General features: G+C 47.7%; 2 protein-coding genes across 3 annotated transcripts; one reads left to right on the forward strand and one right to left on the reverse strand.

Moving 5' to 3' along the window:
- Positions 1 to 164: 164 nt before the first annotated feature.
- Positions 165 to 17,387, forward strand: DRC3 (dynein regulatory complex subunit 3). Of its 2 annotated transcripts, XM_055806170.1 has the most exons (13): positions 165 to 276; positions 1,628 to 1,801; positions 3,182 to 3,298; positions 4,766 to 4,932; positions 5,531 to 5,677; positions 6,868 to 6,987; positions 7,880 to 7,992; positions 9,278 to 9,452; positions 12,197 to 12,328; positions 13,595 to 13,665; positions 14,464 to 14,587; positions 16,058 to 16,189; positions 16,351 to 17,387. In XM_055806170.1, exons 2-13 carry the CDS (start codon positions 1,645 to 1,647, stop codon positions 16,558 to 16,560), a joined length of 1,665 nt encoding a protein of 554 aa, XP_055662145.1. In that variant the 5' UTR covers positions 165 to 276; positions 1,628 to 1,644; the 3' UTR covers positions 16,561 to 17,387. The 2 variants fall into 2 exon arrangements, with proteins under 2 accessions (XP_055662145.1, XP_055662144.1); XM_055806169.1 differs by lacking the exons at positions 7,880 to 7,992; positions 9,278 to 9,452.
- A 134-nt stretch (positions 17,388 to 17,521) lies between these two features.
- ATPAF2 (ATP synthase mitochondrial F1 complex assembly factor 2) lies at positions 17,522 to 24,642 on the reverse strand. Its single transcript, XM_055806171.1, has 8 exons — positions 24,456 to 24,642; positions 22,617 to 22,661; positions 22,132 to 22,277; positions 21,213 to 21,310; positions 20,580 to 20,660; positions 20,334 to 20,446; positions 18,770 to 18,885; positions 17,522 to 18,148 (listed from the first exon to the last, which is right to left on the reverse strand). The coding sequence occupies exons 1-8, from the start codon at positions 24,574 to 24,576 to the stop codon at positions 18,011 to 18,013; spliced, it is 858 nt and encodes a 285-aa protein (XP_055662146.1). The 5' UTR covers positions 24,577 to 24,642; the 3' UTR covers positions 17,522 to 18,010.
- Between the last annotated feature and the right edge of the window lie 158 nt (positions 24,643 to 24,800).

Consider the following 24,800-nt stretch of genomic DNA (forward strand, 5'->3'; position numbering starts at 1 on the left):
AAACCATTCGCTAATATTATTGGGCAAAAGAAACGTCGATCATACGAGCCTCCTCCCGCCCCGAGGGCACTGTGCCGGAGCTGATTGGCTGACACGGATTTCTCGCGCTCTGATTAGTCGCCAGCCTTCCCACCCACTCCCTGACCATTGGCGGTTGAACCTGTCACGTGGTCTCCCTTAGCAACGTGCCTGGGCTTCCTTAGCAGCCGGCGCCGAGCCGCGAGTGGAGGCAGGGCCGGAGGAGCGGAGCGGGCCTGGAGCCTCGGGGACCCGGGGGTGAGAGGCCTGAGGGGCCGGGATCTGGGCCTGGATGGGTCCCGGGGGGAGGGCGGCAGCCCACCCAGGTCAGAGTCAGGGTCCCCGCCCCTGGCCCGGCAGCGCCCAGGGGTGTCGGGGACGTGGCGCTGCTGCCCGGGCCTGGGCCGCGGCTCGCTCTCAGCGGCGACTTCTGGTCCCGGTGGCCGAGCCGCTGTCGCACCGAGGGCCGCGCTGTGGCCACCGCGGGGTGCTGACCTCGCCCTGTGATTTGCTCTGTGCAACCGGCACTGGCTCAGGAAAGGATGGACAAATACAAGGAAAGCAGAAAATCCGGCAGATCACGGATGAATAAACCCAGAACCTGCTACTCCTCGGTCTGTCCTGCACGCAGGCAGAGAGAGGTTACGTTTGTAAATTAAAAGCCATGACAAAGAAAGAACGCTCTAAACCCAGATGTTTATCCTTACTGTCCTCCTGTGCAAAAAAGTCAGCAGAACTTCCATTACAGCCATCTCATGCAACCAAAAGTTTGACAATTCCTGTCCTTCATACTGATTCATTATCTGTGCACAATTTCAGAAAGATGAGTAGTCTCATTGCCTCCTGGGCAACCTTAAGGGATATTTAAATGACAAAGCCAGGACAGAAAGTTTTGACTGACAGAATTGTATGTTTCTCAAAACGAATGTGTTTGTGTGCAGTGCTGTGTATTGACTGAACTAGACAGCCTTTGCTATGGATCTGCCTTAAGTGCCTTCATCAGAAAATTGCTGTTATTGTTTATAAATTTTCCTCCTTCCTCAAATTTGTTTTCACTTTTATTATGATGTTGGTGTTTAAAATTTAGTGACCTGCTCTTGTGTTATATATATATATGTATATATGCTGTTACTGCGCTAAAAATACATGCCTCTTACTCTATAAATCAAACTTGCTTATAATGACAAATTTACATTTTAAAACTAGATTACATGGTGCACAGGGCCTTGAACATGCCCTCTTCATGAAGGTGGGTTTCAGCAGCAGGTGATTGCCATGCGATGGACCAGTGCTGTTCATAGGTGCTGCACAGGGCCTCGTTTCCTGGTCTATTTCTCTGGCCAAATTCTGGCATTTTTCATGGCAAACACTCAAATGTGGTGTGGAGCATGCCTGGCCATTTTACAGTGCTGCGGGTGTAAAGCTGTGCTTAAAGTTGAATCAATGATGTCATGATAAAAGTCAAGGCTTTGATAGCAGCTGTGAGGTATTAATCTTCCTGATGCTCAGCTGCGCTCTTAATTCCTTGGAATTGTCATGCCTGTTCAATGGATGTTGGAAATAGTAGCCAGGCAGTCATTTTATTTATTTTTCTTTTCTGTCCTTTAAGGCTGTTACCATCTGAAAATGAGTCACTTATACAATAGCATTGAGCCAAACGTTATTGATGATGAAATGGTTCAGAAAGCCATTGAAGAACAGTACCCAGAGGACAAAAGAAAGCTTGCCAAAAGGGAAGATATTAACTTTAAGAATGTGACGGAGCTACAGCTTAGTTTTAGAAGTGAGTAGCAGAATATATACTTACCTCTTCTTTTGTTAGAGGGTAATAGAATTAAGCATGAAGTGGCTAACTGGCAATTAAACAATCATGATTAGCTTGGATTTATTACATGAAAAGTGACGTCTGAACTTACATTTTTAGTCATACCTGTATGAAGTAGTTTCATTACAGAGAGCTGGGTGCTTTTGCTGATGGGTAACTTAGAGCTGCTTAACTTTGCGCTATTACTCACTGCTATTCTTATTTAACATTTATATTGTGGTGACACCTACAGGCCACAGGCCTATTGGGCCCTTCTCTACGTGGACAAATCAAACCCTGGGCAGGCTCCGTCATAGCCAGCGATTATGTGAGAGCTATTTGGTAGATTGTGGTGATTACAGTCCAATTCAGTGGCTTCCTCTGGTCATCTGTAGCATTATCGCAGCTTGCCTCTTGCTGTCAAACCAGTCGTAAACTTGCATTCAGAAAATGAAAAGGAAGAACATTTGGGTCAATATTTGAATATTTTGAGGATATGTAATTTCATGGGCAAAAATCTGCTTTTGATTATTCATTGTGTACTCCAGTAAAATAGTAAGTGTATTAGTTCAATTCCTTAGGAGAGACTCCCTGTTACCTGATCCTGCATGTGTGTGTTTGCAAATAGAAAATACAGAACTCTGTGAGTGTTTTGGATGTGCAATTCCTTGCTTTACTCTGAACTCACTAAACAACGATAGCAGCAGAGCAGCTAATGAAGTCTTCTGGGAAGCCATTGAGGGGGTAAAGAGAATGTTCTGTATTTTCTGTCACCTTGGTGCTAATGTTTTGCTGTTGTGCCAAACTGCCTGCCCTTGTGATTCTGTTTTTGGAGAAAGCTAAATGCGGGGATATTGATTAGTTCTAAACTGCAGCCTTCACAGAAAGAGTAGACCCCAACTTACTCTCCTGTGATGAAAATCCCAGGAGCAGGGGAGTAATTTACAAAAGCAGTAGCTGGCCAACACTAGCCTGCAAATGCGGAGAAAAGCACTCATCCCAAACCTCCCTCTTGGAGCTGGAAAGGAAAATGAAGGTCAAGACCTCCTAGTAGTGGATTCATAAAGCCACTCTTGACTGCTGGGCCGTAGTCAGCATCCCCTCAGTGACTCATTGGCATTGCTGATGAGCAGTGTGTGCTGGAGCAGGACACTGAGGTTAACTAGGCTGTTTCATTGAAATCTTGTCCAGCCAGTGGACCTCTCAGCTCTCTAGGGCAGTCATCACATGCTATCATAATCTGCTGGAAATCATTTCTGAGGTAAAACTGGACGTGTTTTCCTTGTGCAAGATAGTGTGTCTGCTAAACTGAAAGCACATGAAAAACAGTTTTCTTTTACTTTTTTTCTGTGGCTTTAGATATCCTACAGATTGATAATCTGTGGCACTTTGAGAATCTGACTAAACTGCAGCTGGACAACAATGTCATTGAGAAGATAGAAGCTCTGGACAGTCTGGTTCACCTTGTATGGCTCGGTAAGATACAGGCATATGAGGCTGGATGCCTTCGCAGGTATAAAGTAATCTGCAATAAAGCCAGGGTGTTGCATTCCTCCTCAAACACAACTTATAGGAGCTTTCCCATGGAAGGCTGTCGGCTGCCTGTGTGTTTCCTCATTTGACTGTCAGCTATCAAAATGCTTGAATATCAGAGCTGCAAAACAATCCTTCAAATGTTTACAAGCTGGTTTTAATCCATTTGGTGTGGCAGGAACAGGAAGTTGAGATTTCAAGGTTGTTTCCAGGGTTTGTACTTGTATTTGGAGGTGACTTCCAGAAATATTTACAGAAACACATCTGTGATTTAGAAGCTGGTATTCTGTTTTCAAAGTTAACACAGGCATTTCAGAGCCTAGAATCCACTGCCTCTATCCCTATATGCTTAAGGGCTCGTCATCATTGTTGTCCCAAGAAGTGACCATCCTTGTAGTCTTAGGTGAGTACTTTCAACTAAAAACTCAGAATGCTGATAGCAACATCCCACAGTGGTGCAGGTTTTGATGCTAGGCAGATTGGTGAGCTTGCTGCTATGGATGTGGGAACTGCAGCCACGTTGCTGGCTGGCAGTATAAATATATCCAGCCGTCTTTGAAAATGGCATGCAGGGCTTCAGTTCATAAGCACATCTTGAAATGTCTAAAGGGTTCTTCCGCCCAGTTGTCTGCACTGTTCTGCTGCACGGATGACATGCACTTGTGAATCAACAGCTGATCACCACAATGTAAGCAGAGTGTTTTGAAGCACACTCATGGGTTTCGTTTGCCCAAAGGCTGTGGGGTTCAGCAGCTGCTGCATGAATGTCTTGGCCATCCAGGGGCTGGGGTGGTGCAGACAGCTGGTAACTTCATCAACTGTCTTTGGACTCCTGAATTACTCAGTACTGGCCTGAGGGCAATGAATGTAGGTCTTAGGATAGATGTTCTGGCAGGATAAGAGGAAATTTCAGTGTGTGAAATCACTAAAGTGAGTATATGCCTTTGCATGCCTCCATTGACAACAGGGTGGTTGCAAGTGTGGAACTGGCATATGTTAGTCCTGTGGGAATGACCATGACAGTGGGCATTGGTGTGGCAGGCAAGAGTCTGCAAGAAACAAGGCAAAGAGTGTCAAATTTGTCACAGAATTATCGCCCTTTTAGGGCAGTTCTCCACCTCCTTTCTGGTATTTTGGGTTTCCCCATAAAGGTAGAAATCACTTTCAGGTTGCGTATGTGGACTCTGCATGGAATACCAACTGTTCCTCTCATTTAAAAGTTGCATGGACAGTTGCAAGGAGGAGATGTGAATGAATGATGATTTAATGTCAAGCCTTTCCTGTGGGACACTGAATGCACCTGAGGAAAATACGTATTACGTAAACTTCTAAATTGAGAGCCAGGCTAAATCTGAATCGGGGTGTTCTGCTAGAAATAGTTAAACTTTGGATCTCTGGACTCTTCCCTAGACCTGTCCTTCAACAATATTGAAGTAATTGAGGGCCTGGATACCCTTGTCAAACTGCAAGACCTCAGTCTCTACAATAACAGAATATCTAAAATAGAGCACATGGACATGTTGCAAGAGCTACAGATTTTCTCCATAGGAAAGAATAACCTGATCACTCTGCAAGATGTGAGTGCTCCCTGTCTTTGCAAATGTTCCCTGTCAAGGGATCAAATATTCTAAAACTGATATTTGCCACTGTGTCCGAGCCCCTCCTTAGAGTAGAAAATTCTGCTTAGGATTTCACTGCCTCTGTAGTAAAAGTTATTGTTTTGGTAAGCTGTCCTGGTGTTAAAGTACATACTACAGCTAATTCTCTTGTTAGATTATTGACTCATGGGGGCCTGGTTCTGTTACTGCCATCAGCTGTGGCAAAACTCCTATTGGTTCCCATGAAAGCTAGAAAAGGAGTAAGTAGCAACATCTGAGAAAAGGAGGGAGTGAAGAGTAGGATTTATTTGGGGTTCTTTTGAGGGCCATTTCCCAATCTAAGACCCATGATTTGTCCACCCTATCTGCCTTCTCTCTACACTTTTCATTTATATATTCACAATGTAAATTTAAGCATTTCCTTTCCAGAAAGCATTAGAAACTGATTTAATGATGCCTGCTGTTTCGCAGCAGGGCAGGATATATATTGTAACATAATTGTAGTAAGAGCAATGAATTTTAAGGCTGTGGTTTCCCCAGCTCTAGGAAGTACAGTGTCTCTTTCCCTATGGCATAGGTGATCTATCTCAGGAGGTTTAAAAACTTACGGACACTGAATCTCATTGGGAACCCTCTTTGTGATGATGAGCAGTATACGCTATTTGTTGTTGCACACCTTCCAGACCTAGTATACTTGGACTTCAGGCTCGTGTGTGACACCATGGTAAGCATTTCTGCATTCCCTGCTTGTGAAAATGGGCAACAGCATCTTACAGAGCGTTTGCTTTGTTGGTATGCCAGCAATGTTCTAGCATTTGGGGCAGGTTCTCTGCAGAAATTAGGCTTACAGAAACACACAGTGTTTATTCTGCCTCCACCTAACAGCTGTGAACCTGTAGGCCAAATTCTATCAAATCTGACAGCAGGGTAGAGGTGTCAGAGGCATGATGTCTTCACAGATTTTGTGAAAATCAGCAGCTGTGTGTGGGAGAGGGGCCTGGTTAATGTTGCCACAGAGAGGCTGCAGTGTAAGTGCAAGCCTTCTTAGAGATCAGAAAATCTCAGAGGAGATCAGTCTTGAGATATAGATCCAGGGGAAAGGAAGCTTGGTGGTCCTGCTGCTTGCTGAGCAATCTGTTTCAGTAGCAGGCTGACAGGCTCTCCAGGCAAGCAGGTGTCATCAAATGCACTTCCCGCTCTTGATTCCTGAGAACAGGACAGTGCATCTGCACTGGTGACACATGGGACTGCTTTTTGATCCCAGGGCTCAAAGGAACAAAGAAGGGTTTTTTTGTTTGGGTTTGGTTTTTTTTAGTAACCAAAGAACATGATTGATTGTAAATTTGCTTGGCACGGAGAAGAGCTGTACCTGGAATACACATTACTCCTACCATAGGGCTGATAGGGCTGTCCAGGTCATTGAGGCCAGTCCCTGCTCATACAGACAGTACATCATAGAATTGCATACTTAAATTTGTCAGGCTTCAGTTTCAAGCTAATTAGGTTCATGTCCCTGCTACTATCTTGCCATCCACTCCTCCAAAGAGCTGTCTTCTCCCTAGTAAGTGTGTTAAACACGCTAGCTGATCATATCAAAGTTCAAATTTTAGAAGTTAAACATGGCCTTCTGCTAAAAAAATAAAAACAACCCTAAAGATGAGGAAATGGGGAGAGAAAATTTTCCTGGGACTGTATCAGTTCAGATCTATTGAATGCAGAGTAATATGCCAACAAAAAATGGGATGAGGAATGGATCAGAAACTTTCTAAGTAGTTTAATAAAAAGCCCACAAAGAAATGGAGATGCAGATGTCACTCAAGTGCATGTTCTGAAAAGATCAAATGCTTATGCCCAGATTTGTAAAGCGATGCTTGATAATCTAATAAAAATATTTTCTCTGTTTGCATTTCTCAGCGAGAAGTCGCAGTTTTAAAGTATCAAGATCTTACTGAGCTGTTGGAAAGTGAGGAGGCTCAGGCCCTGGCTCAGCTGAAGGAAAAACAGGCAAAGCAGAAAGAGCTGGAGTACCACAAGGTATGTTTTCTTTGGCTGGTTGTATATTGTCTCAGGAGAAAGCAGCGCAACACATATTGACTTCTCTTTTTACCTGCTTGAAGATTTAATGAGAGATTAACATAAACTGTGCTAAAACTAAGGCTAGGATTAATCTCTGTGATCTCTGAATCTCATCTCTTGAATGAAAACAGCAACTTCTGTGGAATACCTACGACATGGGGGAACGTAGTTCTGGCTGAACAATGAAACTACAGATACAGATCCTGTGAAGCCAAATAGTAAATCATAGCCGAGGATTTTATCAGCCTGACATGAGATTTAGACATGAGAATTAAGAAAATTAGAGGTCTGAGGGAACTGTTAGCATTTTCATGGGCAGTGACTTTTTATTTTCTCCTTCACACAAAGTTAATGCTTTCCATTATTTTTATGGTTAAACTGTTCAGGGCTTTCTGAGACCACTGTAGCCCTGTGAACAGACTGAAAACAAGACCAGGCAGAATGATGCTTGCAGTTATGGTCTGGCTGTCTATTCCAGACCTCCAGAAGATCAGACCGACTGAAGAGCAGGAGGAGGTTCAGTGACAGGGAGGACACCTGCAGCTCTTACCTCCATCCCTCCGCACAGTCCACTGACTCCTTATCTGAAAGGCCTAATAGCCTTGCAATATGCAGTTGTATGTAAGATTAAACAGTGGTTTCTATCCTTAGGCTAGAGAGTTCTAGAAGCAAAGCCACCAGGATGCTTTTCAATCCAGTTTCAGGGTCCTCTTGTGACTCATGTTGGTGTAACTGTACCTGCAGCAGTGTCCCTCCACTGGTAAAGTGCTTAGAAGAGAGACACATCCTGAGGACTGGCAGCCTGTTGGGAGTCTTTATTTTACTTATTTTGCTCTGATTCTCTTCAAAGACAGCCTTTGTTGAGTACCTGAATGGATCATTCCTGTTTGACAGTATGTATGCAGAGGATACAGAAGCTGCCAAACTGACTTGCCTCCCTGGAGTGGGTGAACTGCTGCAAGCATATCCTTCCTGGGTTTAGAATACCTACAGCTAAAACGTAATGCCTTGAGAAAAGAAGGAGGTGCATCCAGAGGGACTCTTCATCCGTTGCTTTTGTCCAGGGCACATTGATCTAAGATCTGAGATGGTCTGTGTTCAATTTTGGAACGGTACCAAAAAAACCACTGCAAGACCGTGAGACCACTGACAGCTGTAATGCTTGATATCTCATGAAATATGAGGGTTACAAACAAATGGTTTATATTACTGGCAAGCTGGCCAGCCCAGCTTGAAATATCCCATTTGTAAAACCACTCGTTTCTGTCACCAATAGGTCATGAGATTCCAGTGTTTTAAATTCTCACCATTGTAATTACCATATTCTTTTTCCTTCGCTTGAATCAAACACAATTTCGGTAGCTGCCTTTCCTGACCCTTCAAGAATCAAGGCTTTGTACTTTCCTTAAGTCTGCAATCCACTTAAAGTTTAAAATGAGCTATAAGATAAATCTCTGTCAGTTAGATTGTGAGAGCGCAGTTGCTAAACTCGTGTTGAAATTGAAGTGGTAGGAGATAGGAACAGACTAATCAGAATGATATGAGCCGCATATCTCATAACCTGCCAAAGCTGGCAACTTGAAGTTTTCAGGCCAGCACTTCTTTGTGATCATTGCTCCTACACGGGAGATCAGAAAGCAGACACTTTTTTTTCTTTTTTCTTTTCTCATTCAGATTAATAGAGCATTGTCAAGGCCAGTAACTTGACCTTCCTTAAAATTGCATTACACTGTTGGGGAAAAATGCATCACAGCTTAACTACAATAGACTCTAGAAACAATTCCATTGCCAAGATAATAGCAGAAGAAAAATTGATGTTATTTTTGTGATGCTACCAAGTCAGTAGTTTATTCTGTGCTCTGGCTGTAGGCTCCAGAGCTGTATTTATTAACTATGCAGGCATTGTATTCACACTTGTGAAGACAGATAGGGTTGTATGCTTTATTCCTCTGTTATGTCAGAAAAGTCAGAGAAGGATATGTATTTCCTTTTCTTCCTCAAGGCCTTTTCTCCCTCAAGTTGCTATAGCTTTCTCCATACCCTTAAGGTAGCAAAATCCTACGCCTAAAATGTGAATGGGTGACCCAGGCCTGCCACAGACAGAACACTTGGCAGGCTGCTCCTGGTGAGAAACCACAGAGGTTACCAAACAGTAGCTTGTAACTCTTGTTGCTCAGATTTGCAGAGGTAGAAGGAACATAGCATGTTGCTCCACTGAACAAGCAAAATACCTTGACTCTGGTGTCACGTACAGGAAGGAGTTTGTCTCAGTTTGTGAGAACCTTTTCAACTACGGTCTGAAAGAGTATGAAAACCGAGAAGCTGAAGTCTCTGATTTCTACAAAAGCCTTCATGAAGCATTAACAGCCAACCAGCAAGAAGGCAGGAAAATAATCCTAGACTTTGAAAATCGGAAGAAAAGGGTAATGTTATACTTTTGTTTGTTTGAGACATGATTTCTCTACATCATATCCCAGCTTTTAATTTCACTGAAAGTAATGGTAACTCAAGTAAAATTAGGAAAACGATTCTGGATTTACACTGCTGTAATAGGAATCAGTACTTGGTCCCTAATGGCAGAATCAGAGAGGCTGAGGTTGGAAGGGACTAGACAGTCACCTGGTCCAACCCCCCTGCTCAAGCAGGGCCACCCACAGCAGGCTGCCCAGGACCACATTCAGCCAGCTACGGAATACCTCCAAGGTTGGAGACTCCACAACCCCTCTGGGCAGCCTCTTCCAGTGCTCATTCACTTTCTTTGCATGTTTCTTAGAATATAAACCTATACGAAGAAAAACTGTTGTGTTAGCTAATATAATGTCATTAACTAACATAATGTTGAAAGAGTTTTAGTACTTTATGTAGGAAAAGAATTTGGGGATTGACATCTCAAGCCTTTGGGTAAACCATAACCAGCTAACACTGACAGCCCTTTTCTATACTGGAAATTCAGTGCAGGACAAAACTAACATGTCATAGTGTTATCTTACTGTCCACAAAGGTAGGAAAAAAGTGGTTAAATGTGGTGGGGGTTTTGTACTTTTTTTTTTGCCATCCAGAAAAATTACCAATCTTTAAGAAAATGGAAATGCTCAACCTTTCTTTTAGTTTAAATATTTCTGCTGAAGTCGATTTAAAATACATAAATAGATTTATTAGATTTAATGCCACTCTCCTTCTTTTTGAGGCCTCCAATAGCTCTTCCTTCATTGAAAAATGGGGAAGAAAGGAAGGAGATTGCAGGGTATTCAGTTTGTTCCCAAGTAATTTTCTGCTTCAGTTCATTTTGTCATCAACAGCTCAAAGAACTTTAACAAAAAAATTAGATAAAGTTATTGTAATGTATTTCTAGTCTTTTTAAAGTAGAAACTATCTTTTTTCATTCCGCTCAACTACAGCCACCCATTGTGGCTGCTAAGGGCGTAGCTTCTAGCTGGATCCCTTTCTAACCATGTATAATAGCTGGATCATTATTTTGTTTTCACAGAAAAAATAAGGGGGAGGGGGGAGTGGGGGAAGGGGGCTAAAGCCTGGTAACACTTTCAGCTGAGCAGAGCAAGTCCCTGACAACTGACACCAGGCAGTCACGAGCGCTGGCTCCCTTTGAAAACCAGGTCACTTTTATTTAGGTGCCTTGTCACATGCTGGCAGCCTGCTGAGTCACTCTGCTCCCAGGTCCTTGAACCTTGCTGACTCATGTTGGCAAATTAACTCCATCAACTCCAGTCGGACACGAATTTGCAGCCTTACCAGAAGGCAACTTAGAAAGATGGTGATGCACATTCGGTTAACTTGCACTTGAATTCCCAATACATCTCACATTAAAAAACCAAAACAATCAAACAAACAAAACAACCCCCCAAAACCCCACTAAAACAAACAAAAAACCCCAACAAAACCCCCCAAAAATCAAACCCAAAGAAACATGGCTGAGGCCAGATTTTGGCCTTTTGTCTTTGAGGACCTGCAGGCTCAGCTATGGATTGAGCTGCAAGAACAGGACACAGCGGTCACCTTAACAGTTTTCATATAAATACTGGAGAAATTGGTGTCAAAACTGAACAGTGTATTTTAACAGCATTTCCCCATTCATTTAAAATTACCGGAGGAGTTCTAGAGGTGCAGAGGTCCCAGCAGGCTGACTGTAAGCCATCCTTAGGGGCTGCTTGTGTCACTGTAATCCTTTCACGTAAGCTTGGGTAACCTGTAAAATAACTCTGCTCTCTGAAGTTGGTTAAGGAACGAAGAAGCATTAAAGGCCTTGAAGTCTGAAGTTACTGCTCCCAGCAGCATGGCTTGAACGGCTGTGGAGCTTTTTGAGCCTTCTAGCTCGTTTAGATTAGAAAAGAAGATGCCTTGCTTTCCCCTTCCCTCCTGTTAACTCTGCAAAGTTTGGGTAATCTAGTCCATTTTCAGACACAAGTCTTGGCAATGGTTTTCATCAGAATTCTCAGTTCTAGCTCATTCCATTCACTCTCAGAAGTGGATTAGACATCTTTAAATGCATATTTTTTCCCCTCCTTTTAACACTTGACTGTTAACTTATTTTGAACAGACTTGAAAATAATATATTGCTCAGCACAAGAGGATTTTTTTATCCAAGAAATCATAAATCTTGCCTGATACAAACCTGACGTCAATATTTAATTCTGAAGGGCAATAAATCCTTGCTGTAAGAGGAAGGCAGGCAATGATAGGTATTCCATATTCAGAATACTAACTCCCAACCCTATGGAAGTCAATCAAGATTCTCCTTGACATGAAGGGGATCAGGATTTAGCCCTGCATTTCTTTCTATGAAGTAATAGTTAATCTCTTCTTCACGGCCAGCGATGTCAAGAATCAAATATTTATTTATTTTTTTTACTTGAAATGTGTTAGAAGGGGAACCAAAGTTGGAAGCATAGAAGGGGCACAGTCTTCTGCTGACTGGAGGATGAGGAAACGTTTTCACCAATTCCACTGCATTGCCTCTGGATCGTTAGTGCAGTAGCACACCTCAGCACTGTTGACTACCCAGTATGTAAATCTGGAGACTTCCTGAATCATCACATTTCATTTCAGCTAATCATCAGCAGGAACTTTTCTCAAATATGTAACAAGTTAATTAAATTGCAATGGAATGCTGAACACAAACTATAAGTAATTTATGTATCTCTGTGTTTAGAGGCTGGATGAGATTCATAATGCCAGTAGTTATGATATTGCTGAGTCTAAACGAGCCAAGTACAAGGAGGACATACTTCAGCTGTCAGAAGCACTCATGACCTTGGAAATGCTGATAGCTGACCATCTGGAGGTAAGGGTCAAGCACATACCTGTGAGACCTCACATCCAGAATGTGAGGGGGTCACTCTTCTGCTGCTGCAGCCCTCTGTTTCGTAGCTCATTGCACAAAGAGGGGGCTCCTGTCAGGCTGATGTTTTGTCTCCATCTTATTCTTTCTCTGTTCAAAGTTGATCTTGGGTGAGATCAAGCCCCATTGATACATTGCAACAGATTTCTGTTTCTCAGAGCAGAGCAGGGTATGTCCCTCACATCTATCCAAGCTGACTGCTTCGACTTTAGAGAAAGGGACTTGAAGTCATTCAGTTGTTTTATAGGTCTGCATACAGAAGTCGCTGCATAACATGGAATATGCATTTGGGATTCTAAAGGTGTAACTCTTTGAAGCTGATCTTTGCTATGAATAAGATTACACACATTCCTGCTCAGCTTACTGCATTTGCTTGCATAATAGCTGCCTTTTTTCTCCCCAGACTTTTCCTCAAAAACTAGGGCAGGGCTGCTAATGTGCATCTTCATTAAAAAAATAAAATAAAAATTAAAAATTAGCAGGCAGGAGCTGTGGCCTGTGTGCAAGCAGATGCAGCAGTTTACTTTTGTGAATGTGCATGACAGAAAGCAGCAGCTTAAAATGGATTCCTCACAGCATTAGGATCTTGCCTTTTCTGAATTGGTCCTCACATATCTGCAGTCACTGATGGACTGAGCAGAAGCATTTCTCCCTGCGTGCCTTTCTGGATTTGCAGGATTCGGGTGGCTGTATTTGAACTGTTGTTATCGAGACATCTAAGGGCAACACTTCACAGATTCTCCATCAGCCATCTTTGAGAGAGGTAATAGGCAGCAGCAATTTTAATTTCTGAGGACTAAAAGAAAAGCAGCAGTGAGCCCAGGCATTGGTTATGCTTCTGACAAGAGGCTCTTCATGCACACAAGGAGACTGCAGCATGGCAGTACACGGGAGTAAGCCCTCTCCATGCATTGCTTAGGTGAGGGTACAAAAGGGTCAGCTGGCTTGCTCCGGACACCAGTTAAAGGTATAATTCAGTCAGCTTCCCTCCAATAAATTGATTCTGATTTTCTCTCCCTGAAGGAGGAAAGAAAATCTTGCAGCACTTTCAAAACGCTTCAAATGTTTGAGACAGTTGTTTCTGAATGTGCTAATAACAGCAGTGAGCCCAAATTATAATCAATTGTAGACCCCTCCTAGACTCCCTGAGTCCCTTTTATGTTTATGCAAGTTTTCATTGTAATATTTCCTCCTTTTCCCTCTCTTAAGGAACAAATAAAGGATTTTAAAGGAAACATTGCTGTCACAGCATCAACATTGATTGAAAATGTTAAAGGGATATATCCTTTTGATACGTTGGCCTGGACTTCCCAGTGACGTACGTATACCTTGCTTCTAAATCCAGAAATGAGCCATCAGTTTAGAATTTGATGGTGGTTTGTTGGGTTTTTTTAATCAACGGAAAATGTCTTCTCCCAGCTTTCTCGGAATGGTCATTTAAGGTGCCCAGCTTCTTTCTGTGGATACTCTGGAGAGCACAAAAGGATCTAAGTTCTTCTGTGCTAGAAGTCTGTAGGACTTTACCAGCTTTCTCCCACTTGGGAATCTTGAATCTCCCTTTCTTCTCCATACAGCCATGACAAAACCCTGGGAAGATCTGGTTAGTCTGTCTCCTATATATATTGCCGCAGCAGCCAATGGAATACCTACAATTCTTATTAAAGTTTCTGTAAATGGCCTTCATTTTTGTGTTGTTGAAGTTTTCTCAAACATAGTGAGATGAGAATACCAAAGTGCTTCAGTGACAGGCTACACTAAATACAGAAATCTGTTAGCCTGGTGCAAATAATTGCACCGTATTCAGAGCTTAGCTTATATCCTGGGAAGCCGCCTTCAATTTCCTTTGCAAACCTTGGCCCCCTCTCAGTTCTGTATAATATATGGCAGTAAGGATGAGACCCGGTGTGTGATTAAGAGCAGAAAGTGCATATCCTGACATCACAGCAGCTTCTGGCAGCAGCCAGGCTTTTTCCTGCGGGGGCCCACTGGGTGCACACTCGGTCTCTAGTTACAGGAGATCATTTAATCAATTTAAGTGAGTGGTGTGGTCAGCTTTTTGCCTTAACCATCTTCTGTACGATGACCCAGTGCCGGGACCTGGAAAACCGTCACCATGAAAAGCTGCTGGAGATCTGCATCATGACACTGGAGAAATCAGTCAAGAATGAGCTTGATAAGGATTTGCCAGCTGATGTTCAAATGGTGAGGGCACCAAAAAAGTCCATCTCTGCTAGACAGTCAGCAAGGCCACAGTCTCTCTCTGAAGGGACATGATTTCCAGGAGGCTTAGTACTGGTAGAGCCATGCCTAAACCAGAGCATAACCTCCTCCCAAGAGGCTCCAGCCACTTGGCTGAATTGCAGTGCCACCGGACATCTCTGCTGACTAGAACAGAGGATAGCTGCACTGCAGGTTTCCCTGGGTGCTGCCAGAGCTGGTGGCAGCAGCCCAGAAGAGGTGCTGAGCAAGTCTCTCTCCTGCCTCCAGCACAACTCACTTCCCTGGCTGATTTCCAGACAGCCCCAACCCAGTCGGCACTTAAGCAGCATCTTTGCTACACTCACAGCTGGTTTTCTTCCGATTGTCCCTGCTCCCCCAGGAGAATCCAAGCACCACTCTGACTTTCTTGCATTGGGGCTCTGTTTGCCTCTGTGATTTCAAAAGCCCTTCCTAGAGCTCCCCAGCCCATGAGCTGATCTGAAGGCAGGACATGACATTTTATACGGAGCCTTCCGCTGAGCCCTCAGTCTTGCTGTGATAGCAAAGATCCCAGGAGCCTTTCAGAAAGCACAAAAGATTGTTGCAGTGCTCCAGTCAGCAACACTGCTGACCTTTTCGCCTCTGTTATTCCTTCATTTAGTGACTAAATGACTCGAGTTTTGCATTCACAGTGGTTTTACTCTTGTCCAGATTATCCCAGCCCCCCGTTACTCCAGGTAATCAAGAGCTGACAGACACAAAACAGACCCCTCAGCCCCCTCCCTGGGGGACCTCCCTGCTTTATGGCCTGTGCAGATGGCTGCAGTTACGCACCGTTGCTGTGCACCCATTTTGCCTCACTGCCATCCATTTCCAGGGAGAAGCAATCTTCATTTGTTCAGCAGCAGCACTTGGCTGCAGGAGGAGAGTCATTATGGTTTAGCGAAGCCACCCTCTATTGAGAGCCGCAGGGGGAAGTTACTGCTTCGATTAGGAGCTGGGACTTTCCAAAAATGAAGATTTACAGCCAGCACCACCAGTGCAAGAGACCTTTCCAAGTGCAATTTTCCACTTCCCACACATGCTGGCCCAGGCGTGCTGGAGCATATGCAGCCTTGCTTCAGCACCAGCTGCCCACAGGACCCTGACATGTGCTGCAAGGCAGCACTGCCTGCAGCGGAGCACTCAGCAGCAGGCATTTGCTCCCAGTTCTAGCAGGTGAGGCCGAGGGTGCTGCCTCAGTTTCCCCCACCTGTACTAGGGATAATACTCCATTACTCCCTAGGGAGGCCCAGACACATCCTTGTGAAAGGTAAAGCACTGGATTCATCCCGATGACTGGGGCTTTGTCAGTCAAACAGAGGGCTGATTTTCTCCCCCTGAGCACTGCCGTTACTGTGCTGCTAGTTCTGAGCTCTGCTGCTTTCGCTGCACGCCCACCCCCTCCTCTCATCCTGTCACGTTACCTCCTAGCTTCTTGTGGACAAAACCACCATTGTCGATGCAGTCAACGCGTCCCATGGCATCCGCCTGCTGAAGATTGATAAGCGAGAGAGCAACATCCTCAGCAATACCTACCGCTGGCAGGCCTCTGTGACAGAGAAGGTAAGAGACCCTCATGCTCAGGGGGATGGGGCACAGATGGATCTGGCCCAGGTGGTGGGGACACTGCTAGGAAGGATGCTCTGTAGCCTTTGCTGGAGCCCTCTGTGCGCCAGGGACCCTGACAAACCTGCAGGTTCACTGCTTGGCTTCAATCTGTTCAGGCTTTCCAAAACGAGATTGACAGAAACCGCAACCGTGTCAAAGAGATCATTCAATACATTGACCGTCTCCAGGAGGAGCTGGATAACGTAGAGATCCTGGAGCCGATGCAGGCATGCAAGACAGCCCCCGACAGGGATGGCTGCCTCTTTATGCCTGAGCTGCCTGGGATACTTCAGGTCGAAGGCATTACTTCTTCCATCCCACCATGAACTGCAAATAAAAGATACTACTTGACTCTGGAAAAGCGTACAAAGCTCTGCCTCTTCCATCATGTTGGCATGAAGCCCCTGCAGACAGAGCTCAGACCTGGTCACAAGGGGTTATGGATCAGCTGTGAACTGATTGAACCAAATCATCGTAGCAGATCATGCCTGAGAGCTTTGGTACCTGCAAGCACAGTGGCAGGAACCTGTGAGCCGAGGGCACGTGGCAGCAGCCTGGGAGAGGAGTGCTCTCCATCAAAACACCCCCAAGATAACAGCAGGTTTCCAGCTCAGCAAGCACAGGGCTGGTGGGGGCTCTGCGTGCCCAGGAGCCTTGTCTGCTCACCGCCTCTCGCAAAAGCAGCTTTCTGCAGCGTGAACAGAGCAGCCCCCAGCTAGCAGGAAGGGAAATCAATGGTTCCACAGGAGCTCACACACTGCCGCTCGCAACAGCCAGATGAGGAGTCATTAATTCCCTTCCTTGCTCAGTGACAGCAGCTGCTACGCTCACTTGTGGGCAGCTTCTGAGGAATAATGCTGGCCGGGGCGGTACTGCTGGAGGCAAGCAGAGAGTAGAAAGGTGGGAAGGTTAAACGAGAGGGTGGCTGCATACGCGCTCTGGGGAGACCGGGTCTCTCAGAAAGCCCTGTGGCTGGTGCTGCCCATCATACACAGATTTAGCTCATAGTGCTCTGTGCTTTTGAAGATGGCTGGAGCCCAGGTTCCCCCATTCTTGCTCCAGGACCGCACTGTTGTCTCCCTGCTACTCCCTGGCTACAAGGACAGAGCACCTGGCACGGCGAGGCTCACACAGAGATGCGGAGGGAGCAGATCTGTTTGGTAGTTATTGTCTGCTCTGCTCCATCATATTTTTCTGCCTGTAGCCAACCCAGCACCTGCCTAGAGCCTGGCAGCTCAGGACCTAGACCACAGCTTGATGATTAAAACAAAGAAATACTCAGCAGCATTGGCTTTCAGAATCTAGCAGGGATGTGCCTTTAATCAGACAGAGAGACCCTGGTGTTACATACAGGCACACTGAGGGATGAAGAACAGATGCAATGGAGTCTGTTTTCAGATTTCCATAACAAGTGTGTGTCAGGAGCTGGCAGCTATGAAGACATGTGGCATATGCTGGGTATGTCTGTGCCGCGCCCTGCCCAGGAAGCTGTTTCTTTCGTGAGAGCTCCTCTGATGAGTTACAGACACCAGTAATGGACAGAGCTGCTGTCTTGGGGATGCAGAGGAAGCTCACCTTGACCCTTCCTCCTTGTGGGCTCAAAACTGCTGGTGCTGCGCTGTGGCAGTCAGTCCAAGCGAGGAGTTGCCCACAAAGTCGCAGCTTCTCAGCGCGAGGCTGATGCCAGGAAAGACACAGTGGAAGGAGGGTGGTTACCATCTGCTGGGTCATGCCAGCAATTCACAGCTGGGCACTTTCCTCCTGTGCCCAGCCGTCTCAGTCCTGCAACAGCTTGTGCTTTACAGTCGAGCTCTCTGAACAGAGGTGAACAAAGAGAGTCCCAGCTGCTGCGCGAGCACGCAGCTCACACAGATCGTAGTCATGGGCCCACTCCACGCTGCCCCACCGCTGAATCTGGAAAGGAGGAACAGTCGGTTCAGAACTGGATTATACATAGAGCTGCTCAGCAACTCTCAGCCTGCCTTTTCATGTTTATGAAACATGGGTAGCCCCCCAGGAGCTGTGCTGATCACTGATTACTGGGGCAGGGGGATCTCCAGACGAGTTCAGTGGAATGACATGCTTCATCTGTACTGGGGTCTGAGGCAGCGTCCCTTAAAGGGAGGATGAAAAGATTCTCATCAACTTCAGCCACTTTGAGGTCAGGGAGAGCTTCACGCCAGGCCAATTTCCAGCAAGCAAGTTATTAGCTTGGTGTCTACTAAGGCCTCCAGGCTGGATAACCCACAGCAAGAGAGGCCAGCCACGACTTTGCAGTTCAGATCAGAGAGGAAGAAAAGTAGCCATTTGGGTTCTGCAGAAAGAAACTGGCAGCCCCAGGAGCACACTGGGCTGCTGCACCCGTGACATTACTCTACAGCGGCACACTCCAAACTCTCTCAAATGGGGAGACTGGCAGAGTGGAACCTCTCCTGCAATACACTTCCCTTGCCAGTTACTTGTGGTGGGAGATGCATTTGTCATGCTGAGATTATTGCTATTTGAATTATAGGGCTGTTTTGTAATAAAATTTACCTGGTATTCTTCCTCCAGGCGAGACAGAAGCACAGCTTTCTCTACTGTAATGTGCCTGTCAATCAGACCCATGGACAGAATCAGAGATTTCAGCTGGGTGATTACATATTCTATACCTGGAAGGGAATAACCCAAAACAAACAAGATTCATGGTTGTTTTCTGCAGCATTACAGCAGCATCTTCACATGCTCTGAAGAGCCAGTCAGGGTGTGGTGCCTCCTTAGGGAGGTCACGGGGCCAGTGATCCTCACACTTGCATCTGGGCACTTACACGTCAGATCTGCAGTTAACAGCAAACACAAAGCACTGTTCTGGCCACCGTCACTGCAGTGACAAAGGTTACGCCTTGGAAACCGCCTCCTTTTATTCCACAAACCTTCCTTGTGCAAAGGGAAGAGATACACATCCAGGCCCGAATATTCTGGAGCTCAGCTCAAAGTCCAGGGTGAGAGGGACTTGTATACACTTGGTGCTAAAAGAGCTGTCCACATCTACAACCACTCCTAGAAAAACACTGTGCAAGTGTGTGTGGTGTGCCGTGCCCTGGGAGAACTGTGCCAGCAAAGGACACAGCTGCTGGGCTCAGCTGATAAAACAGAGCTCTTTTCTGCCATACCACCAGCTACTGGCTTGCAAGACACCCGTCTTCAGGGAAGAAAAGCAAGTGCCTGATGGCTGAGAGACCTGAGCAAATCCCACAGGCACACACAGCCAGGAGGAGGAAAGGGCTCAAAACTCTGAGCTGCTGAGTACTCATGGTTCAGCTCAAGCTGACATGAAATGGAGATGCCCGCACATGGACAGGGTCTAAGGAAGGAACGAACTGAAATCAGACTTGCTTGACACTACCGGTCTAGGCCAGACCCTGGATTTCAGGTTTAAAGTCAACGAGCTGCCCAGAGGCTCCCCTTCCCCAGGGAGGCATATGCCTTTCCCTTCCAGCCTGCCTGAGCATTATAAATCATGAGGAAAAAAAAAATGGGGTTTTGCAAGCCCTGTCCCAGGAATCAACACTTAATTTCCCATAGCTGCAGAGCCAGGGGGGTTTATGAGTTTCACTGTCTGCTGCTCATTCAAGCCTTGCATTTAAGGACTTGAGCAAAGCAAGCATTACTTCATTTCTTTCAGTGTCATTCACCAGTATCAGATAAGATCAAGTGGGCTACAAGGGTGAAAGAGTGAGGACACTGCACAGAACCATGAGCACCTGGAGTACTAAAGCCCATTTCTTTTCCTGGTAAGAAAGCTGGGGATGAAGTCACTAGAAGGTTTGGCATTAAGGAATTTATTTGTGCTAGGGCAGAGCAAACAGCTTGCGAGCCAGCGCAGTCAGATCCTGAACTGACTGTGAACTTAGTGGCACTAAAAGGAGAACCCCTACCCATGACAAATACAGCCGAGGGACTGGCCTGCAGATTTAAAACGTAAACCTCAACACTCTGATTATCTCAGCACATCATCTGGAGAGGAAAACCAGTAGTCACTCTTTGGCCCGGTGGAGAGGAACCGCTTCTTCCACTGGCACAGCCCAAGCAGATGGCTCCCCAGCCCAGCCCCTCTCACCTTGCAGGGCCCACATGTTGTAGGATGCCAGATGGCTGACAAAGGTCTCCTTGGTGCTGGCTGGGATGTTGGGCCCCAGGATGCTGGTTGAGGAGCCAATTGACACATTGTACCTGGAACGATCACCCAGCCCCTCAGAAAAGCACAGGGCTCATGGACCTTGCGGCTCTGACAGGCACAAGCACTATAGCTCCTGGCCTCAGCAGGGCAGGGTACAAGCAGACAGAAACATCTCTGACTTCTTACCTTTTCTCAGCCCAGGTGACAATGGGATCCCATTCATTCTTCTGCAGCTCTGCCAAGGCGGCTGGCTCCTCCACACGATAGCTAGGACATTGCAGGACAAAACCACTCTGGATATTCGCTCCCAGGCTGCTCCCTATCAGGCTGGGGGACACCTCTGGGATGGAAGCTGCCTGCCACCAGACCACAGCAAGAGGAACAAAGGCAGTGGCAGCAGTGACTGGGAACAATCCCCTCACTCTTCCCCAGATTAAGTAATCTGAGCTGCCTGAACTCAGGCAAAGGAGCATTGGGGACTGGGCTGACAGATCCCCTGAGCCCTTTCAAAGATACTTTCTTTTCCCCAAGGAGATCTTCATTTCCTGCTGCTCCTGCCCTTGCCCAGCATGGAGGCATCCAAAATAGTTCAACAGAACCCCATTCTCCCTCGTGGGTGCATGGACTTCTACTAGGTTTGCAAATGTAGGACTGTCCTAAAGTAATTCAAATCCTCAGGCCAAAATGAGAACAGATCAGGCTCCTGCCATAGCTGGGTTACAGTAGACATTTTCCTTCACTTCCCCCAACCACCTTTCTGAAAACAACACTGCAACAAGACAACCTCGCCTTTGTGCCAGTGGGGCCCCCATCTCGTACCAGACAGTGTCAGTCTCCAGGAACTTCACAGCTGCACGGATCAGCTGCATTTTGTTTCGCTGCGTGGGATTGTCCAGCGCTGTGTTGCACAGTGTGGTCTGCAGGATAAAGGCAGTTTAAACCGCTGTTACTCAAGGTTTGGGGAAGCAGTAGCTCCCATTGCACAATGCCAGGAAGAAGCAGAGGAATTTGTGGCAGACAAAGAACCGAGGGGTGCAACTAAAGCAAGGTGCAGGACCAGAACATGGCTTGTGTAACAGGAATCTTCTCACTGGTTTCAGAAGCCTCAAGAGCTGGCGTATCAAGCGCCAGGAAAGAGGGCTCACAGACTGCTCCAGAGCTCATAGTTTCCTCTTGCCCCTTGCTATCCCAAATAACACTGTCCAGCCTCTTCTAAAGTCCTCCCAGTGACACAGATTCCCCCTAGACAGTCACCCAGCCAGTATCTAACTGCCCTCACAACTGCAAGGTTCTCCCCAGTGGCCAGCAGAAGTCCCGACCTCTTGGGCCTGTTTCCCTGGGCATTAGGACAACCATGCTCTCACCATGTTCTCCGTTTGGAGACTGTTCTCACACCTACACAGTCACGCTTATTTTAGAGTAAGCCATGCCAACTCTACTGCAAGTACTCAGGAGAGCTGGGTTGGGGGCACGATGCAGAAGGAAGCATTCTCAGGAGAATCTCATCTCATGCATCCCAGTGCAAGGCTTACACCCCAAAGCTGTTCTCAACCCTTGCTCTGGAATCCATTCTGCCAGCTGGAAAAGCCCTCACCAGGTGGCAGTGGCCTGCAAACCCACCTTTAGCCCCCAGTATTTCTATTCCCAGTCTTTAATCCTGATTTCCTTGACCTGACTGCTCCCAGCACACTGCATTCTGCCCTGCCAAGGCCTTGGTGTCCCAACCTGCCATGCTCACCAGGTGCATAGTGTAGAACTTGATGGTGTCTTTCTGGGAGTCCCACTCTGTTGCCACTGCAATGGCCAAGGCCTCACTGGGGACAGTGAAGAGCTTGGCCTGGGGTGTTTTCAGCTTTCGGTGGTCCAGGTTTATTTCAAAGCCTCCTGGGGAATCAGAGTAGAAATCCTGGGGGATCAAAGAGGAGCAGGCACTAAGGAACAACAGACAACCCCACAGTGGGAGCAGATTCAGAGCTGGAGCTGATGGGAGCCAGGGACCAGAGATACTCAAGTTTTCCACCATGATTTGGACATACTTGGTCTTGGAAGCTGTTTCCCACCACACAGCTTTGCTACAGATGAGGAAAGAGCACAGCAGTCTGGTGACAAATACCCAACTCGCACAGCCTGGGTTACAGGTGTTGCTCCTGCTGAAGCAGTGTGGGGTGGTAACGCCCATCTGGGGGACCAGCCCCTCCATCCTCTCCTGGCAGCCATACTCACCTTCTCCTTGCGAGATGCTCACATTCTGGTAAAACCGTTTCCTCTCTGGGGACAAAAACAGAGCCAGTCAGAGGGCAGTCAGAGGAGGTTTGGTCCCTTCCCCTGCTCCCCATCACAGCCCAGAGCACATGGAGCCCTTGGTGCTGTTGAGGTGCAAAAATCCAGCCCAGTCCAAGCACACCACCACTTCAGTGAGCTCCGACCGTACAGGGGAAGCGTCATGAAACTGGTGAAAACCACAGTGCTGCTGTGCACAATCAGCAAGTGAACGGGACCAGTTTGCCTTCTGCCAGGCTGGGGTCTCAGCTTCCTGTGAACTGGGCTGCACCAAGTTTCTACAGCCTGGCAGGAGCGGTTTCCAGAGCGGACCTGCCCTAGCACTCCTGGAGTTTTGCTTTGCAGTCAGTCTTTCAAGATTCTCCCACTGTACTCACGTTTGACAAATTAATCTTTGTACTGCCTTGGCTAACTCTCTCTCTGCTTGTTCCATTTCAGAGCAGTAAGAAATCCAGCAGAGCCAAGTTAGAGGCAGGGCAGGGCACAGCAACCTCTTTCCACCCCCGATGATGACAAACCCACCCTGTGCCAGCCCACACACTCTCCCTCAGTGCATCTCACTCATTCTCTGCTTTGACCTGCAGCTAATGCACCCACTGAAAGAATCACAGCTGCCAGCTCGGTGTGTGCAGGGGCAGGACCAGGATGCCATTCCCTCCACCGTGACTGCCCACAGAGGCAAGTTCATTGCCGGCACACACAGTAACAGCTGGATGGTGTTGGGGACATGGTGCACACACTGCAGCATGCCACTGAGTCACCAGGGCAGGAATCACCTCCTGCAGCTGCCTCCAGCCCACACATCCCAGCTCCAGCTGGGGAGTATGCCTGCTCCACCAGCAAGGTGAGCCTGAGGGAACCGCAGGTCTCTGTTTTAAGAGCAGCCTCCTTTCCTACCAGCACTGTTGCGTGCACTCCCAACACCTGAGAGCCAGACTACATGTGATGCGAAGGCTCATATCCCTCACACAAGGCAGGAAGAATCTACAAGCCATTCCCCTGACAACAGCCACCAGATCATAAATCCTGAACCCATAAATCTGCCTCGCGAAGGGTGAGGCAAGCAGGCCAGGCTGCAGGTCTGTTATTCTAGGCTAAAAAAAGCACATTCCCCCTGGAGAAATGGAAGAGGATTTGCTCAGGCTCAAAGACCTGCAAGCTTCAGGGCCTCAGAAAACACCACGCTGTTAAGGAACAGCTCTAAAAAAAGATTAATGTATGCATACCCCAGAGGAGTCCTGAGTCACATTGGTGGGCTCCCAATACCCCGTGATGAGTCACTGCGACTCTGCAGCCTCACCTCAGAGAGAACCAGCCTAATTTTACTGTCCTCAAACCCACACGTTTCCAGCAATATCTGTGGAAGGGATACGTGGCCCAGAACGTGCCTGAACCGCCCTGGCTGGGTCCCATCCCCCCCCAATCCCTGAAAAGCAGCAAAACACAAAAGCAAGTGCAGCCAACCGCCACGCTGCGGGCTGGGCCGCGCCGCCAGCGAGCCCCGACGCTGAGCACCCGCCAAGGCCGGGAGAAGGGGGCGCGGGGGGGGGCGGACCCAGCCACCCAAAGCGCTGACGGGCCTGGGGGCGCCGGGCCCCGCGGGGCTGCGCTGGAACGGCTGCCCGCCCGCCTCCCGCGCTCCCACCCGCCCCCAGGGCGCTCAGCCCAGCCCCTCCCCGGCCCGGGGTGACCTTGGGAGGTGTCACCGCCGCGGAGGGGTCCCCAACGGGACAGGGGCAGGGCCCCCCGAAGGGGGCTGGAGTCGCCCCGACGCTCCCTCACCTCCCAGCGGGGCGTAGGCCCGGCCCCCACCCGGCCCCAGCGGGCCGCTCCCGACAGGGGTAGGAAGCGGGCGGGGGAGCGGGGAGCGGCCCCGCAGCAGCCGGCAGCAGCCGCGCCACATCGCACCGAGGAACGAGGAACCGCCACCCTCCCTGCCCGCCTCAGCGCGGCTCGGCGGGCGCCGCCATGTTACCGCGGCAGCAGCCAATCCGCGCCGCGAACGCGTTTTGCCCCTTCGCCCGCCCCGTCCCATCCTCGGCGGGGCGGGCCACAAAACTGCGCTTCCCAGCAGCGCCCGCGGCCGCGCCTGCCGGGAGGAAGCGCGTGCCCTGCGCCGACGGCCAA

The sequence above is a fragment of the Falco peregrinus genome, chromosome 5 (genome assembly GCF_023634155.1).
Source record: "Falco peregrinus isolate bFalPer1 chromosome 5, bFalPer1.pri, whole genome shotgun sequence".
NCBI classification, from domain to species: domain Eukaryota; kingdom Metazoa; phylum Chordata; class Aves; order Falconiformes; family Falconidae; genus Falco; species Falco peregrinus.